Consider the following 18,706-nt stretch of genomic DNA (forward strand, 5'->3'; position numbering starts at 1 on the left):
AGGACGGCGCAGTGGGACCTGAGCCTGGGAAGAGAGTGACTGGGAGGCCCAGGGAGCACGACCAGGTTGAGCTGGTATAGATGAGGAAGCTGATGCCCAGAGAAGGAAGGGAAGAAACTGCCGTTTTCCGAGAACATATTAACTATTTACCTGGTGTTTTACATCCATCATCTCATTAAATCCTCAAATGGAATCCTACTATTTTATGAAAGGGAAACGCAATCAATGAAGTATAGAGTTTCAAACCTAGACCTCGGGATTAGCATTCCAGTATTCTCCCCACCAGAGCTGCCACCAGGACTGGCTACTCCAAAGGGTAAGATTCCAATTCAGGGGACGTCTGTCTGTCTGTCTTTAGCCAAGTGACTTTGAGCAAGTCCCCCTTCCTCCTTGGGCCTCAGTTTCCTCGTCTGTAACATGATTCTTGCTCTGGAATATTGATTCAATAATTGTTTCCTGCTTTGGGGTTCATGAAGTCCTTTTCAGAAAGTGGTGGTTTGAAAAAGGCTTTACTAGCGCCGGCCTCCAGTCCATTAAAATCCCCAGCACAACCCCCAACCCGCCCCGCCCCGCCCCGCCCATATATTTTGTGCAGCTACAACTTTGAGACAATCTTGAGGCCCCTCTTTCAAGCAGAGTAATACTAATGTCTTGGTAAAGACACTAAACCATTTCTAGAGAGAAATTGTGTGGTGCAGGAGGACTCAACAGCCCAAAGGAGTATCCAGGAGATGACCTTAAACAATCTGTTCCTTTCCCTACTCTTGGGGCAAGAGGAGTTGCAGGGAGATGGGAACTGACATAGGTGGGCCAGAAGAACATGGCAGTTTCTGCCAGATGTTAGATGGGCTGGGGGTTAGGGGTGGAGGATCCTGGGTTTCACTCCTGCTCTGGCTCTATCACTTCTAGGATAAAGTACAGAAGACTCAGTTAAATTTGAATTTCATACAAACAATCATTTCTTTTTAAGTATGCAACTTTTGGGATGTACTTATACCAAAAAATTGTTGTCTATCAGAAATTCAAATTTAACTGGGCATCCTGTGGTTCTTTTGGGTTTTTTAATTAAAAACATTTTTTTGGCCACGCCACGCAGCTTGTGGGATTTTAGTTCCCCAACCAGGGATTGAACTTGGGCCCTCAGCAATGAGAGCACGGAGTCCTAACCACTGGACCACCAGGGAATTCTTGGGCATCCTGTGTTTCTGTTTGATTTTTTTCCTAAATCTATGTATTAATTTCATATTGCTGCTGTAATAAATTATTACAAACGTAGTGGCTTGAAACAACACAAATTTATTTTATAGTTCTGCAGGTCAGAAGTCTAAAGTCAAGGTGCTGGCAAGGATGCATTCTCTCTGGGGACTTCAATGGGGGGGGGAATGCATTTCCTTACCTTTTTAGCTTCCAGAGGCCACTTGCATTCCATAAATCATGGTCCCTTCCTCGAATTGCTTTAACCTCTTACTTCTGGTGTCATATCTACTGCTGACTGTGATCTTCCTGCCTCCCTCTTTAAAAATATTTCTTAAAATTGTTTCTTGTGGTAAAAGTATCTAACATGTGATCTACCCTCTTAACCAATTTTTTTTTTTTATAAATTTATTTATTTATTTTTGGCTGCATTGGGTCTTCGTTGCTGCGCACGGGCTTTCTCTAGTTGTGGCGAGCGGGGGCTGCTCCTCATTGCAGTGCGCGGGCTTCTCATTGCGGTGGCTTCTCTTGTTGCGGAACACGGGCTCTAGGTGCGCGGGCTTCAGTAGTTGTGGTGCACGGGCTTAGTTGCTCCACGGCATGTGGGATCTTCCCGGACCAGGGATCAAACCCACGTCTCCTGCATTGGCAGGTGGACTCCCAACCACTGCGCCACCAGGGAAGTCCCTTAACCAATTTTTAAGAGTACAGAACATTATTGTTGACTATAGATATAATGTCTCCCATCTCAAGATCCTTAACTTAATCACATCTGCAAAGTTCCTTTTACCATATCAGGTAAGATATGCACAAGTTCCAGAGATTAGGACAAGGACATCTTTGGGGGGCCAATATTCAGCCTACCACAATCTGGCATCCCTATTCCCAGCTGTGTGACCTTGGCCAAATCATTCAAACTTCCAAAGATTCTAGTTCTTCATGGGCAAAAAGCTGATTAAATAAGTTTTTAAGAGGAAACACCTTGCCCCATGCCAGGCAAACAGTGAGTGTTTTTAAAAATGGCAGCTCTTGTGGCAAAAGGCAAGGGATGATCCTGTCCAAACCATGTCGTCCTAGGCATTTGGGATAAACCCCTCTCCTCAGCCAGACCTTCAACCCGCCCCCCCCCCGTGGTAGCCAGAGTCCAGGTTGCAATCCCACGTACTGCCAGCAGGGGGAGAGGAGTGCAGGTCCTGGTCTCAAAGTCAGGTGAGGGCTGAGAAGGGATTTGGAGATTTCCCAGAAGCCCCTGTCCCATCCTTGAGGGTCATTATGTTTGGTTCCTCCTGGTGTTACACCTTATAAAACCAATTATGTCAGGATTGGAAGAGTCTCAGATGAACAACAATGACAACAAAAAGAATTTTCATTTTTTGAGGAATTATATACTCCAGGTACTGTGCTAAATAGTTTGCTTGTATGATTTCAATTACATCTTACTACAACTCTGTGAACAGCAAGCTAGGATTATCTAATTTACAGATGAGGAAACTGAAACCTGGAAAAGGAAAGTCACTTGCCCGGGGGCTCAAGATATTCAGTGAAAGAGCAGGATCTGAGCCCACGTCTGTATGAAACTATAGCCCCCAATTTTACTTTGTCTTAGAGTAAATGTAGACCTGCCTCTTTATTTTTACATGTTGGGAAAGAGGCTCAGAGAAGGGGAAGAATTTGCCTATGGTCACATGATGAGTCTGTGGTTGAGTTGGGATTTGAACTTCTGTCTTCTAAGTTTCTGCCTTGGCCATTCAGAAGTAACAGACTTTGAACCACTCCTTGAAAAGGTCCATTTCTTCATGTGTCAAATGAGAGGTAGTGTCCCTTTTGTAGGGGGGCCTTGGGAGAATTCAGTGGGATGGCATATGCAGAATTCTGGTACATCGACTCATGAAGTGTCTGTTGACTGGTGATGACCGTACCACTCAAGAGCAGAAGCGTCTTGGTTTGGAGGGCTCTAAACACCTTACCCTCCTAGCTTCATCCTGTCTCTGAAGGAAAAAGCTGGACATTGGCTATGTGCTGGAGGAGCCTGAGCCGTCTGTTTTCAAGGCGTGCGATTCTGAGCTCAGACAATCTAGAACTAGCTTCAGTATTGATTCTTGGTAGAGGACATAATTTCTCAACCTTGGCACTATTGACATTTGGGGCTGGACAAGTCTTGTTGGGAGTGGATTATGCCATTCTGTACATTGTAGGGTGTTTATTGGCATCCCTGGCCTCTACTCACTAGATGACAGCACCCCACACTCACAGTGGTGAAAAGCAAAAAATGTCTCTAGACATTGCAAAATATGCCCTGGGGGACAAAATTGCCCCCAGTTATGAATCACTGGTATAGGAGGAAGCAAGCTGGCTTTTGGTCAGGCAGACCTGAGTCTAAATCCTTTCTGTGTCACTCACCAGCTGTGTAACCTTGGAGCAGTTATTTACCTCTCTAACCCTTGGTTCCTTCAACCATAAATTCTATACTGACAGCTACTATTTGTTGAACACATTTTCATTGGCAGTGTGATGAGCTCTTTACCTGGTTAATCTCATTTAATTTTCAGTAACGGTATCCTGAAGGGACACTGACAGATGGAAACAGGGAGGAAGGGAAGGAGACAGGGAAGAGTAGTGTACATTAAGCATCTTCTCTGTACCATGCAGGACAGCAGACTCACACACATTTATCCTCTGCCACTAGCTGTGTGATGTTGGGCAAATCACCCTGGGGCTCAGTTTCCTCATCTGTAAAAATGATAGCAGTTGGGAATTCTGGTAAGATGAAGGCAGTGATGCCCAGCATAGATTTGATTCCTCCCAAATCACCACATAGAAACAGAAGATTTGAAATAGAACAGAAAATTCCATACACACACTTACAACAAAACGAGGTGACCAGGTATCTTCATGAGCTCCAAAACACAAGTGAGTGAGGACAAATCAGCAACAGCTATGAGGCCCACGTGCCACTGGGGCCACTGTGAAGGAGAAATAAACAGCAAGCAACAAGGTGTCTGACAGACCTGAGAACTGGAGAAACCCCAGATTGCAACATATATTCATGGGAAAGCATGGCGGGGCAATCTGAGAACAGCAGCTGACACTGGAAAGGATTGTGCCAACTCCTATCATGGGTGAGGGCAAGGGCCCTGCCATAAGGCCTAAGGGCTAATGGAGTTTAACTCCTTTGAATTCTTGAAATAACCACCAAGTCTTCCAGGGCAGGTCCTGTGCTGAGGAGAAACTATAGGGAAGGGAATCAAAACTGAGCAGAATAGGAAAGCAGACATGAAAGAAAGAGAAGGGCTAGATGAAAGTGGGGGCAGGGGGAAGGGTGGAGGGGAGGGACAGTTAGGGAGCTTGGGATTGACATGTACACATGGCTATATTTAAAATGGGTAACTAACAAGGACCTACTGTATAACACAGGGAACTCTGCTCAATATTATGTAACAACCTAAATGGGAAAAGAATTTGAAAAAGAACAGATACATGTATATGAATATATAACTGAATCACTGTTCTGTACACCTGAAACTAACACAACATTGTTAATCAACTACATCCCAGTACAAAATAAAATAAAAAAAAAAAAGAAAGTGAGGACGGGGAACAGAGCCAGAAAAACCTCAGAGAACAGGCCATAGTTTTGGGTTTTGTTTTTTTTTTTAATATTTCAGCTTACTTTTTTTTTTTTTTTTAAACTTTGGGTTTATTTAATTAATTAATTTATTTATTTATGGCTGTGTTGGGTCTTCGTTTCTGTGTGAGGGCTTTCTCTAGTTGCGGCAAGTGGGGGCCACTCTTCATCATGGTGTGCGGGCCTCTCATTATCGCGGCCTCTCTTGTTGCGGAGCACAGGCTCCAGACGCGCAAGCTCAGTAATTGTGGCTCACGAGCCCAGTTACTCCGCGGCATGTGGGATCTTCCCAGACCAGGACTCGAACCCGTGTGCCCTGCATTAGCAGGCAGACTCTCAACCACTGCGCCATCAGGAAAGCCCTGGGTTTTTTTTTTTAACAATATGCAGAAACAACAGAAAGGAGAGCTCTGTGAAGACAGAAAAGCTATCTTAACCAAGCCTCCTTCTCAGTGTTCAGAAAAACCAATCTCACATTAAAACAAGCAATGGAAAAGTATCAAAGTCAAATCCTGGGAATACAAAATTTACTATGAATGAGAGAGACAGAGGGAGAGAGAATAAAGAGGAAAATAACATCCCTACAGACAGTGAAAGCATTCCAAAAAGACATTTTTTAAAAAAAGGTTAAAACAGGCTAAAAGATATTCACAAAATGATAGGACAAAAAAGAACAACATAAATCAGAATTATAAAAATTCAGAAAAGGGGTGATATCTTGTGCAAGAACTAAAAATAAAAGAACAACTATTTTAAAAAATGAAAACTAAACTAAATGGAACATAAGGGCAAAAATAAAATCAGCAAATAGTGTTTTGAGATAAATAGGAAAAAGGGGGCAATTGTAAAAATGAAAATTAAAAACAAAAGAATTTGAGAGGAAGTGACATATATTAAAGATAGGCAATGAGAATCCAACATATGAATAACAGGAGTCACTGAAGGGAACAAAAAAAAAATCAAAGCAAGGGAATACATCAACGACCCAGAATGACCAATATCAAGACATAGTTTAGAGACTTTCCTGGTGGCGCAGTGGTTAAGAATCCACCCGCCAGTGCAGGGGACACGGGTTCGAGCCCTGGTCCAGGAAGACCCCACATGCCACGGAGCAACTAAGCCCATGTGCCACAACTACTGAGCCTGCGCTCTAGAGCCCGCGAGCCACAGCTACTGAGCCCGCGCACCACAATGAAGAGTAGCCTCTGCTCGCCACAACTAGAGAAAGCCCGTGCACAGCAACGAAGACCCAACACAGCCAAAAAATAAATAAATTAATTAATTGAATTTAAAAAGACGACATAGTTTGGTAAAATGACTAGTTTTTTTTTTTTTTTTTTTTTTAAATAAATTTATTTATTTATTTATTTATTTTTGGCTGTGTTGGGTCTTCGTTTCTGTGCGAGGGCTTTCTCCAGTTGTGGCGAGCAGGGGCCTCTTTTCATCGTGGTGTGTGGGCCTCTCACTGTCGTGGCCTCTCCCGTTGCGGAGCACGAGCTCCAGACGCGCAAGCTCAGTAGTTGTGGCTCACGGGCTTAGTTGCTCCGTGGCATGTGGGACCTTCCCAGACCAGGGCTCGAACCCGTGTCCTCTGCATTGGCAGGCAGACTCCCAACCACTGCGCCACCAGGGAAGCCCAAAAATGACTAGTTTTTAAAGAGAAAAGAAAAAAAATTTTTTTTTTTTTACATTTAACCTAATTTTATTCATGCTTGCCTTGGGATGGGGAATAGATCATTCAGTAAAAACATACAGTAAAAACAAAATATGTCTTATGTACTTTTTTTTTTAAATACATCATGGTGATCATTCCATATTAGTATTTAATGCATGCCTACTTCTTCTTTTTTCATAAATTTATTTATTTTTATTTATTTTTGGCTGCATTGGATCTTTGTTGCTGAGCGCGGTCTTTCTCTAGTTGCGGCGAGCGGGGGCTACTCTTCTTTGTGGTGCTCGGGCTTCTCACTGCGGTGGCTTCTGTTGTTGCAGAGCACGGGCTCTAGGCATCCGAGCTTCAGTAGTTGCAGCACGTGGGCTCAGTAGTTGTGGCTCGCAGGCTGTAGAGCACAGGCTCAGTAGTTGTGGAACATGGGCTTGGTTGCTCCGCGGCATGTGGGATCTTCCTGGACCAGGGCTTGAACCCATGTCCCCTGTATTGGCAGGCGGATTCTTAACCACTGCGCCACCAGGGAAGTCCCTCATGTACAACTTTTAAACTACAATAATGATGTACCTTAATTACTTCCATGCTCATAGGTCTAACATTACAGTTTGTTTTTTTTTTAATAAACACAATTAAGACTTCTAGGAGCATTTTATAATAAAGTAATTCCTAATTTTTCTTTGTAGATAGATCAAGCACCTCCGAAGTACAAATTCCTATACGCAGTGAGTACTTTAGTTAAAATGAATACTTAAGTAAATTAATCATGGACAGCCTTAGGATAAACTGACATTATATATTCAGCTAAGTAGGCAACAAACCATAGTGCCAAATGGAAAAAGTGTATTTGCAAATAAATTTCAAAAACTGTTAATTTTTATAATTAAATACAGAAAATATACTGATTTGCTAAAATAAATAAGATGTGATGTAGTAACACTTCACTATAAAGAATGCATACCAGAACATTTATAAATGGTGAGTGAATCTTATTAAGAATAGTTTACTACAATAAATGTTGGCTAAATAGAAGTGCATACTGTGAAGCACTATGGGTGATATATGTTTTGCCACATACTTTTTTTTTTTTAAGTTTTATTTATTTATTTATTATTCATGGCTGTGTTGGGTCTTCGTTTCTGTGCAAGGGCTTTCTCTAGTTTTGGCAAGTGGGGGCCACTCTTCATCGCGGTGCGCAGGCCTCTCATTATCGTGGCCTCTCTTGTTGCGGAGCACAGGCTCCAGACGCGCAGGCTCAGTAATTGTGGCTCACGGGCCTAGTTGCTCCGCGGCATATGGGATCTTCCCAGACCAGGGCTCAAACCCGTGTCCCCTGCATTGGCAGGCAGATTCTCAACCACTGCGCCACCAGGGAAGCCCTGCCACATACTTTTGTTACCTTGAGGTAGATAACACATGTGTACCAAATTTGGCATTCATTTTCAGTTGCTGCTGGTATCATGTGTTTTTAAGAAATGTGTACAGTATGAAAAACTTGAAAATACTCATGAATGAAAAATGTTTTGGGAAAAAAATAGATATTTTCATGCAATTATGTACAGTCTCACTGTGTAAATTTCAAGGCAAGATTTTTGTTTCCTGTAAAACAGATCATTGTTCTATGAGAGAATTTTTTTTTTTTTTTAAAGGAACTCCTTTATTTATTTATTTATGGCTGTGTTGGGTCTCCATTTCTGTGCGAGGGCCTTCTCCAGTTGCGGCAAGCAGGGGCCACTCTTCATCGCGGTGCGCGGGCCTCTCACTGTCGCGGCCTCTCTCGTTGCGGAGCACAGGCTCCAGCCGCGCAGGCTCAGTAATTGTGGCTCATGGGCTTAGTTGCTCCGCAGCATGTGGGATCCTCCCAGACCAGGGCTCGAACCCGTGTCCCCTGCACCGGCAGGCAGATTCTCAACCACTGCGCCACCAGGGAAGCCCCGAGAGAATGTTTTTTACTTGTCTTAGTGCATTTCTTTTGTCTCCTCCTGCATTGCATTATTTTGCACTATTCTTTATTTTTGTGTGCAAACGACATGCCAGTTAAAATGAAAACCATCTCACATGTAGGAAAAAAGTCTGGATTCTAAAAACCAAGAAAAAAATCCTTTCTAAATGACACCATCTGATTCAAGTAAAAAAATGACTTAAGCACTAGTAATAAAGAAGACAAAACACATTTCATGAAGAATACAAAAAGAAATGTCTGCTGAGTGTTTTAGTTCAGATGTTTCAGAATGCTGCTGTATGTTTTATGAGGAATCTGAGGGGAAGATTTCATAGCAGAAGGTGTTAATGTGGCCTGTATTGACTTAAGTGGTGACCCAACTGGACTGTGAAACTGTGGGATGCCTATGGATTCAAGCTGCTTGTTAAAGAGGAACTCACCACTGTTGTTCAGAAATCCTTCCTCATTTCCTCTCTCCCCAAGCTTCCCATCCTCTACCGGCTCAGTTTCTAGCATTTCAGTATCCCCTTTCCTGCTAAAGAACTTGTCCAGGTAACTGGTGTAAGTGTTTTCCTTTTCAATTTGCTTATCCTTCCTTACCTCACAACAAAACTGATTTATGAGAAAACAGACCTCCCCACCACCCACAATCTGGCTATCCCAAGAAGACTGGTACAAGGCTTCTAATTGAGCCAAATTGGCCATTACTTTCTCCTGCTTTTCTCGGCTTACTGACTTTGATATCAAACTTTTCAATTCTCGTTGGGACACTGAGCTATTCAAGTCATTTAATTTGTCAACAACATCAGTAGGCTCATGTTGTGAACTAAGTTGAATAGTTCCTGCAATAAAGGAATCAAAGTCAAATCCCTGATTCTTTTCCCTTTCTTTTTCAGCCAGTTGCTGTGATACTTCCTCTAGAGCTATCTGGGCTTTAACCAATCCATTCCTTTCACATTTTGACTTGCCTTTCTTTTCAGATTTTTCTTTGCTTTGTTCTTTCCAATTGGAAAGATCTATAATAAGCTTGGGTTCACAGTAATGATTAACTTCACTCTCTCTCCAATCTAAGTTATCTAAATATGATGATGACCTCGTTTTGTAGTTACAAGTATGGCTACACTCCAGATCACAATATTTGTTTTCATGATGATCTGAGTATTGCCAACAAGGCTCAGTAGAGTAACTGGTGTCAAAAGCAGGATCCTTCAAATACTTTTCACGATCTCCATCCAAATATTTTCAAGGATCGACTTGTACTTCTTCTTCATCAGTGACATGGCACAGAGCTCTTGGGTCAAGCTGAACTTCATCAATATCAAAGTTGTTATGTATAGGCCAATCATGGTCTGAAAATTGACAATCATGGTACCTTTCCCAGTTATAAATGTGACTATGAGTTTCATCCATAAGCAAAATATCATCAACTTCATCTTCAATATGAAAAGGATGACTTGAAATTGGCATATCCATTGGAAAAGAATAAATGCTCATGTAAGGATGGGAAAGCGCTTCTTCTGCTGTCAACCGATCCATGGGGCTAAATGTCAAAGTTTGTCCCAGGAAATCCAGTGCTTCTCGACTAATTCCCGGAAGCAGCTGAGTTAAAGGTTTGTGTGGCTCAGTCATGTCATTTCTAATGTAAACTGGAATTACGCTGAGCAGCTCCTGACGACCTTCCTCATGTACGACAGGAATAGATTCTAAAATCAGCTGCATCTGTTCAAGTTCATGGGCACCTGCAAAGAGAGTTTTACCAGTCAGTATTTCAGCAAAGATGCAGCCTGCAGCCCACATGTCAATGGCTTTAGTATAATTATTAGGAGAAAGTAAAAGACCTGGAGATCTGTACCATTTAGTAACCAGTCCTTCAGAAAGATGACCCTTATGGGAATAATGGGGATCCATGATCCGTGCAAGACCAAAGTCACCTATCTGCCTATCTTCAGCACCAAGTCTTCAGTATTAATGAAAAGATTATCTGGTTTGAGATCTCTGTGCAGTACGTTTGCTGAGTGAATATATTTGAGCCCACGTAGCAGCTGATACATGAAAAGCCTGGCACGCTCTTCCAGTAACGGGCCCTGCTCCAGCACATTAGCCAAGTCTGTCTCCATGTACTCCTGAACAATGTAAACACTGTTCAGTTCGGTAAGACCCCACATCATCTGTTAACTGGCTTCCACTAGGACCAAGAATTTCAAACACCTTCACAATGTTATCATGGTCAAGTCTTCCAATAATTTTGATTTCACGTAGAGCATGTTTGACACTCTGGGGATCAGTAAGGACAATTTTCTTGATGGCTACTCTTTTGTCACAGTCATTGTCTACAGCAGAAAAAACCAAGCCATTGCCTCCACAACCCAATGGTTTTAAGTCCATATACCTAGAGCCCAGATCAAAACCATGAATGTTCATGAGACTTTCAAATTTCTCTGCCATTTTGAAACCCTTACTATTGCCTTCTCCTTCTGAATTGTTGAACTTGTATAAATAAGGAAGAAAACTGGCATCAAAAGGAAAGATCTTTCAAAAAGGTAGAAAAAAATTAATTTTGCTTCCACAGCAAGATGGTTTCATTGCATATGCCAACCAGGCCTGTTGAATTCCCCTTAGATTTAAAGCTCAAAAATCTCTACTCAAAAAAAAAAAAAAAAAAAAAAATCTCTACTCATACTGAGAATGAAAAAGATTGCAGGACTCATAGTTCAAGAAAGGGGCAGCAACTCTGCAGGAATTTAAAGAAAACACTCAAGAAACTCAAACGGAATGAAATGACATACTATGCACTCAGATTTATTGTGCTGAAGGATTTAACATTTAACTAAAATGTGAATAAATCTGCACACAACAGGCTTCTTTAAACATTCCCCTCACAGTGTAGATACATTCAGTGTTGGACTGGTCCTGAGCAGCAGCATTCTAAGGTGCTGGTAAGCACTGTTTCCGTCTTGCTTCTTTTCTTCCTTTGTTGCTGTATGTTTCAACAGGAAGCCCAGGTGGCTGTTGGTTAACAGATGTCTTTTGTTAGTGATCAGGTGGCTCCAGCTCGCCACAATCACAATCAAAGCTACCGTCCATCTTACTCTGATACAACGGGACTTCTCCGACTCATCTAGGGAGTGCGGGGCCCACGAACAGCCCCCAGTGTCGGCTCAGGTCTCTGGCTGTGCTGGCGGCAGCGGCGTCTCCGAGGCTCTCACTTTGTTGCAGTCACTGCCATGTAACCAAGAAAAATTCTTTAGGCATCTTGGGCATCTAGACAAAAAGATTTTATTATGAGGTAATAATGAGACTCTTCATCAGCAGTGCTTTCTGCCAGAAACAAAGGGTGTAATATATTTAAGATACTCAAAGAAAGAAAGTATGAGTCAAAGATTTTATATCCAGCAAAACTGACTTTCTGTAAAGAACTATTATCAACCTGAAAGCACTCAGGGAGTACTTTCTTCATGAGCCCTTTCTGAAGAGTCTACTAGGGAGTGAGCTTCAGGAATGGTTAAGCATTCAATATATATCTACTGGTAGAACTAAAGCTAAATGATGGTAAAAAGAGAGACAATAAAGCATGTAATGCCTATATGCTCTAACAATGTAGCTGTAGTACAGTCCCTCAGAGTGGCAGAGAATGGGAATGGTGTATCAAAATTTTTTGTATCCATTTTCAATATTCTAATTGACAGTGGTAGTTTCACTATAGTTATTCTAAGACTGTTGTATGTGTAAAGTGGGCTAAAGCAAATCAGTAATTATAGAATCTTTCAATTTTATCATCTCCTGTGTCCTTGAAAATCAAATATGCTAAGTGTGGAGGGAAAGGACATACAGATGTAATATAGAAGAGGTTAATTAAAAGCCCTGTAATGCTGTATTTGCATTGGAAAAATCAGTATGAGTTCAAGAGGTGACTTAAAAAAAAAAAAAGCATACTATGTATGTATATACACACATACATATAAATATATATACATACATAAAATATACATATGTATGTATAAATATATACATATATTTTTATATGTGTATACATATATAATATATGTATATTTGTATACATATACATATGTAGGTATATTTTATGTACATATGTATTTATATATAAATATTTATAGATATAAAATACCTAGTTCTATCCACTAGAAAGGCATAGAAACAATGACTATTCTAGTAGTACCTACCACTCAGATTCTAGTCTTGAAATGCCATTTTCTATTTAAAAAAATAAAAGGACATCCTGGAGAAACTGCTGATTCCAGATCAGCAGCAGGAAATATACAAGATAAGCCTGGAATATCTTGTCATATCAGACAACAAGGAAGCTATCAAAGGCCCTAGGGTCACATCCAAAGGACTCAGAAACCAACCTGAAGATGGGACAATTTCAGCTGCAACAAAGACAATAACTGCAATCGATTGAAACTCATCAAGTATGTTTCAGTCCCTAAGTTCATAATAATATTTGGCAAAAACACTAATTGCTTACCTTCTGAGGGTGGCCTTGCTTTTCCTATGAGAACTCTACCACGGGTAACCAAGTCATAGATTAAGAAAAGCATCTTCTTATGAATTTATTACCACTAATACAGGAAAAAAATGATGCAATATTGTCATTTTGCAACCTGCAATGTATTAATATATCTTAGCCATTGTACACAATAGCAGCTAACATCAAGAAAAGAGCGAAACTCCAGCCATCTATGTGCTTCTCGATAAAAGAACACAGAACTGCCTAAAATCATGCCAACAGGATGGAACCTAGGTCTGATCCAGCTGCTAATTTGCAGGAAATGAAGAGGTCAAAGGGCCATGCTGAGCTGTAGTATGAGGATGCAATTGACAAAATCCAGACTTTGAGAAACTCTCCAGGTCAATTAGCCTCAGTTCTTCAACAGATAAACTGCAAGGGAAAGAAAGAGATATAGAGGGAAACTTTGGATTAAAAGAGGCCTAAAAACATATAAGATTTTTAAAAAATGGGCAAAACTAAACTTTAATGTCTAGGGATGCACACTTGGATGATTAAATGATTTAGAAAGGCAAGGATAGGGACTTCCTTGGTGGCGCAGTGGTTAGGAATCTGCCTGCCACTGCAGGAGACACGGGTTCGAGCCCTGGTCCAGGAAGATCCCACACACCGCAGAGCAGCTAAGCCCTTGAGCCGCAACTACTGAGCCTGTGCTCTACAGCCCCCGAGCCACAACTACTGAAGCCCGTGCGCCTAGAGCCCGTGCTCCGCAACAAGAGAAGCCACCGCAATGAGAATCCCACGCACTGCAACGAAGAGTAGCCCCCGCTCGCGGCAACTAGCGAAAGCAACGAAGACCCAATGCAGCCAAAAATTAAATAAATAAAATTTTTTTTAAATGCAAGGATAAAATTACTATAAAAGTCAGCTAAGTGGTTACTTTTGGGGGGAGGGGCTATGACTGGGATGGAGTACATGGAGGGGCCTCTGGGGTGGCTGCAAAGTTCTATGTTGTGACCGGGTGGTCCGTACAAGGGTGTTTCCCTTGAAATAACTCACTAAGCTACAATTTTAATTTGTATGACTTTCTGCATCTGTAGTTTGTTTTACAACATAAAGGTTTTAAAACATGAAAACGTAAGCACCTACCTCACTGTGTGTTTGTGGATGTGTGTACATATACACATCTATGAATATATGGCTTCTGGGAGCACCCGCTACATAGTAGGTACTCACTAAATATGAGTTCCGGTCCCTGTTAATCCTGTCAAACACCCTCACCGGTGTGATTTCAGTGCCATGACTAACTTGTGTGACTAATCAAAAGTAGTTCATGCTTATTAAGTGATTATTATGTGCCAGGAACTGTTCCCAGTATATCTAATCTAACTGACTCCTCATAACCCTATTGTTATTATTCCCATTTTACAGAGATGAAAACTGAGACTCAGAAAGGTTTTCCATGGCCACACAGAAGGTGAGAGTAGCCTGGTTTTGAACCCAGGCAGACTGGCTCCCCAGTGGCTCTAACTGTTTTCTATTTGGTGCCCAGTGCCCCCGTTTGTGATAATAACTCTCCACCCCCCTTACTGAGTGCCTGCCAATGTCTGTGCCATCCCTTGACACTCATTACCTGAATCTCACAACAGTCCTGGAAGGTACAGATGCTCGTTAGCCTGCATTTGACAGATGAGAACTCAGAGGCGTGAAGGAACCTGCCCAAAGTAAATGGCCGTGTCACGGGTTTGAATCGTGGATGGGGAGGGTTCATACTCTTTGGCCCTGTGAATCTGAAGGACGAAATGTTCCCTGCTCTTAACCGGATGTTCACCTGATGGATCTGACCCAGTCTGAGGTCATGGGTTGCCCAACCAGCCGTCCAGAGCCTGACTTGGCTTGAGAATTATCCAGACCAGGGCTGGGAGAAGTCAGGGGCTTGGCAGGGGCCAGATATGCCTGACCCCATCAGGGAGTCGTGCAAAGCTCATGATCCGTGGACCCCTTGAGCCAGAGACTTCTGTTTCTCTGTGTGCCAAGCTTTTTGCTCATAAGAGCCTCGGAATCAGGACCCAGAATAGAGCTGGTCACCTCTCTGACTTGAAATAAAGACGTGCTGTGGGCTGGCTGTGTGAATTTCCCAGAAGAGGTGAGAGCCCAGCTGTGTTTTTCTGGTCACACATTGATTTTCTAACCTGAGTCAGCATGACTGCTTGGAGGCATAGGCAACCGGGCTGAAGCACTTCCCAAACAGGGCCTGGAATGGTGAGGGGACCAGGAGGGGTGGAGACATCACACCCCCTGCCCCACCAGTACCACCCGAAGAGCCTGCCCAGTTCAGCCTCACTGTATCATTTACACCCAGAAGGACCGAGTTCTTACCAAATACCAGGCACTGTGCTAAGCACTTCACAAGTATTCACCCAACTAACCTCGCAAAGACTCTATTGGATAGGGGCTCTCACAAGTAACATTTGACAGGTGAGAAAACTGAGACCCAGGGAGGCAAAATCACATAGAAACAGTCACTCGAAGATGGAGTTGCTGGTCCGTGATTGTGGACCCAGAGTCAGATCCGGCAGCGCTTTGGAGATTCACGACATCACTCAGCCTTCACAACAAGCCAGTTAGGTAGGTATTGTCACCTCCACGAAGATATGAGAAAGCTGAGGCTCAGGGAGGTGGATGTGACTTGTACAATGTTTCTAGAAGGTTCTGCCGTGACAGCCAGTGATCACTTTTCAAGAGAACAGTCCAAAGTTCACAACTGATAAAATTTGGCCGTGGTCACTCAAAACCCCTATATGTATGATTACTTCCACTTTCACGCACATTTTCCTATGATGGGAAGAGGAGCATGGACTCCTTTGGTGGCCATCTTTGGGGAAGGGTAGAACGGGGTAATGGGTGCTCTTCTGGAGGAGGTGACTATTTGGAGAGGCTAACATGTGACCCCTGTGGGGGCCTTGTGGTCTGATGTGAGCAGCAACATCTAGAGGCTGGGAGAGATGGGCTGCCCAGCTGCACTGGTGAAGAAGCCAGAGAGTGTGGGTGTGCTGAGGTCAGGCCACACACCCAGGTGCTTCAGGGCAAAGTCTGCTTGAGTATTTCCCATGGACCAGCATGGGCAGAGAGCACATGTAAGGGGCCATCTTGGGCCCTGTCCCATAGGACCTTCAGCAAGAAGCTAGAATTCGATGTTAGATGCCTACGGGCTGAGGAAGGAGTTGCTAGGGACTCCCAGGAAGAGACCCCCTTGCGTCCATCAAGGTCAAGAGTGAGAAGGGCTGGCACAATGGCCATTTCCATGAGCCCGCAACAGCGTCCCATGACAGAAAGGGGCAGCTTTAAATGTCTGCTGGGCACAGAGAGCTCAGAGCCAGCCAGGATGGCAGCAGGTCAAGTGAGACCCTCCTCTCCTTTCCCCATCTCTACCCAGCCCCCTTGGCCCCATGTGTGGGAGAGGGGAGGAGAAGGAGAGGTGCTACCCCCGCTACCTTCTCCAGGGCAGCAGTGGGGCTGCCAGCCTGAAGCAGTGCCAGGTGGGGCCAGGGGAGAAGGTCTAAACCCAAATCAGGCTGGGAGTTTTGATTAGTAGCTTGACTGGACATTCTGTTTGCTAAATTGATATTGTGTTTGTGACCTAAAGTGACCATAGCACTGTCTGTTTCTAGAGAGTGAGCAGAAAAGTAATGGGGATGGGTTTTCACCTAGTGGTGGGGAAAAGTCTCTCCACTGAATACATTTTAAAAGGGACATTGGGAGGCAAAAATAAAAGTGTGTTTTGATCATGCCACAGGTAAGGTTTGTTCAACATACTGGTCGCAGCAAGATGGAGAATTATCCAAAACAAGCCTGAGAAGTGAATGTTACAGAATGCCCTAGAGCTTGGTTCATTAGGCAGGCAAGAAGTGTGAGTGCTTCTGGGAACCTCTTGGGTCCTTTATGGGGCCAGCACGCCCATCCCCCCCAGATGCTTCAGTTGTTGGCTTCTAATGGCCTACTGTTTCTCCTTCTCCTGAGAACTGTGTCAGGAGTCACCTCACCCACAGAGTAACTCACAGCCAATGACCAGCTGGTACCGAGGGACAGGAACGAAAGACCAGCCCCCTTGCGAGACTTCACCTGAGACCACATCCTTGTTCCGTTCCCTGCCTATCCACTTCCCTCCCTCCCTTACAGGTTCCTTCCTTAATAAACCACAAGTACCCAACCCTGCCTCAGGCTCCACTTCCAGGGAACCTGCCTGAAGACAGCCAGAGCCTCAGGACATGCTTTTTTTTGCCTTGCTGCAGCATGCAGGATCTTAGTTCCCCAGCCAGGGATCAACCCGTGCCCCCGGAAGTGGAAGCACTTGAGTCTTAACCACTGGACCGCCAGGGAGGTCCAGGGCATGCCTTTGTGATAGGGCCATCTTACTAGTTCTGAGCCAGGCCCTCCATTAGCAAGACTTCTGGACCCCAGATCGCACTGACCTAGGTTCAAAACCCAGCACAATCACTTAACTGCTGTGTGACCTTGGCCAATGTCTGGTTACTACACCTTAGTTTTCCTCATCTGTAAAATGGAGAAAAACAACCACCACCTCACACAGCTTTATAAGGATCAAACAGACACAAGCACCAAGCATAGTGCCTGGCACCATCAATGTCGCTATTATTATTCCTCCAGGCTAGCAGCACTGACCCCATGCAAAGGAGGCAGCCTTTACCATCTAGTTGAGGATGCTGTGTCCTGGGATAAGTCGCCAGACTATGGGATGGCTGGGGTTCAGTTGTAATAAAATAGCCACCTTTAATGAAGCACTTACTGTGTCCTAGTCTCCATATGTCCTAGTTCACTGTATCTTCACTACCTTTCAAAGCTGACATGATTATCTCCATTTTATACATGAGAAAACAGAGGCTCAGGAAGTCTAAGGAACTGTTTATGGGGTCCACAGATTAAAAAACAACAACAACAAAAAAAACTAGTGCATCTAGAATGGCTAAAATTGAAAAGACTCATTGTAGCAGCTGGAACTCTCATACACTTGGAAATGCAAGATAGTACAACTGCTTTGTTGTACTATCTTGCACTACTTTGGAAAATAGTTTGCAGCAGTTTCTTAAAAAGTTAAACATACACTTATATGACCCAGCAATCATACTCGTAGGTATTTACCCAAGAGTAATGAAAATATTTGTGTACTCAAAGACATGTACCTGAATGTTCTTAGCAGCTTCTTTTATAATAGCCCAAAATACTGGGGAAAAAATGTCCATCCACAGGGGAATGAGATAAACACACTGTGAGATATATATATAGATATAGATATAGATATAGATATAGATATATAGATATATAGATATATATCACAGAAGATGTATGTATTACTATATATATATAATTTAGCAATAAAAAAGAACAAACTATTGCTATGTGAGCAATATGGATGAATCTCAAAATAGAATGAAAAAAGCCAGACAAAAAAGTACAAATTGTATGATGTCATTTCTATAAAATTCCAGAAAATTTAAAGTAATCTATAGTGAAAGAAAGTAATCTATGGTGACCATGGTTGCCTGTGAATGGGGATGCAATGAGGAGGGGACGGCTTATAAAGGGGCCTTAGGAGAAAATTTTGGGGTGATAGAAACATTCATCATCTTGATTGTGGTGAATGAGTTCATGGGTATGTACAGATATCAAAATTCATCAAATTATACAATTTAAATAGGTGTCATTTATTGTATATCAATTATACTTCAATAATGCTGTTTAAAAAAGAAATCTAGAGAGTGACACAATTAGGATTTGAACCCATGTGTGTCT

At 42.9% G+C, this 18,706-nt stretch overlaps 1 protein-coding gene and 1 long non-coding RNA gene across 2 annotated transcripts in view; one reads left to right on the top strand and one right to left on the bottom strand.

The window, feature by feature from the left end:
* Positions 1-11: 11 nt before the first annotated feature.
* Positions 12-18,706, top strand: part of LOC132349540 (uncharacterized) — a 41,390-nt gene continuing 22,695 nt past the window's right edge. Inside the window, exons 1-2 of the long non-coding RNA XR_009497686.1 lie at positions 12-316; positions 7,172-7,210. This is a non-coding gene — a long non-coding RNA (uncharacterized LOC132349540). The remainder of the gene's footprint in view (positions 317-7,171; positions 7,211-18,706) is intronic.
* On the bottom strand, positions 8,685-10,872 carry LOC132348857 (mitogen-activated protein kinase 6-like). The gene is given in 3 exon segments (XM_059896785.1): positions 8,685-10,362; positions 10,365-10,584; positions 10,586-10,872. Coding segments are annotated over 3 exon segments (2,172 nt in total). The 3' UTR covers positions 8,685-8,697.

This window comes from Balaenoptera ricei, chromosome 15 (assembly GCF_028023285.1).
Source record: "Balaenoptera ricei isolate mBalRic1 chromosome 15, mBalRic1.hap2, whole genome shotgun sequence".
Taxonomy (NCBI): Eukaryota; Metazoa; Chordata; class Mammalia; order Artiodactyla; family Balaenopteridae; genus Balaenoptera; species Balaenoptera ricei.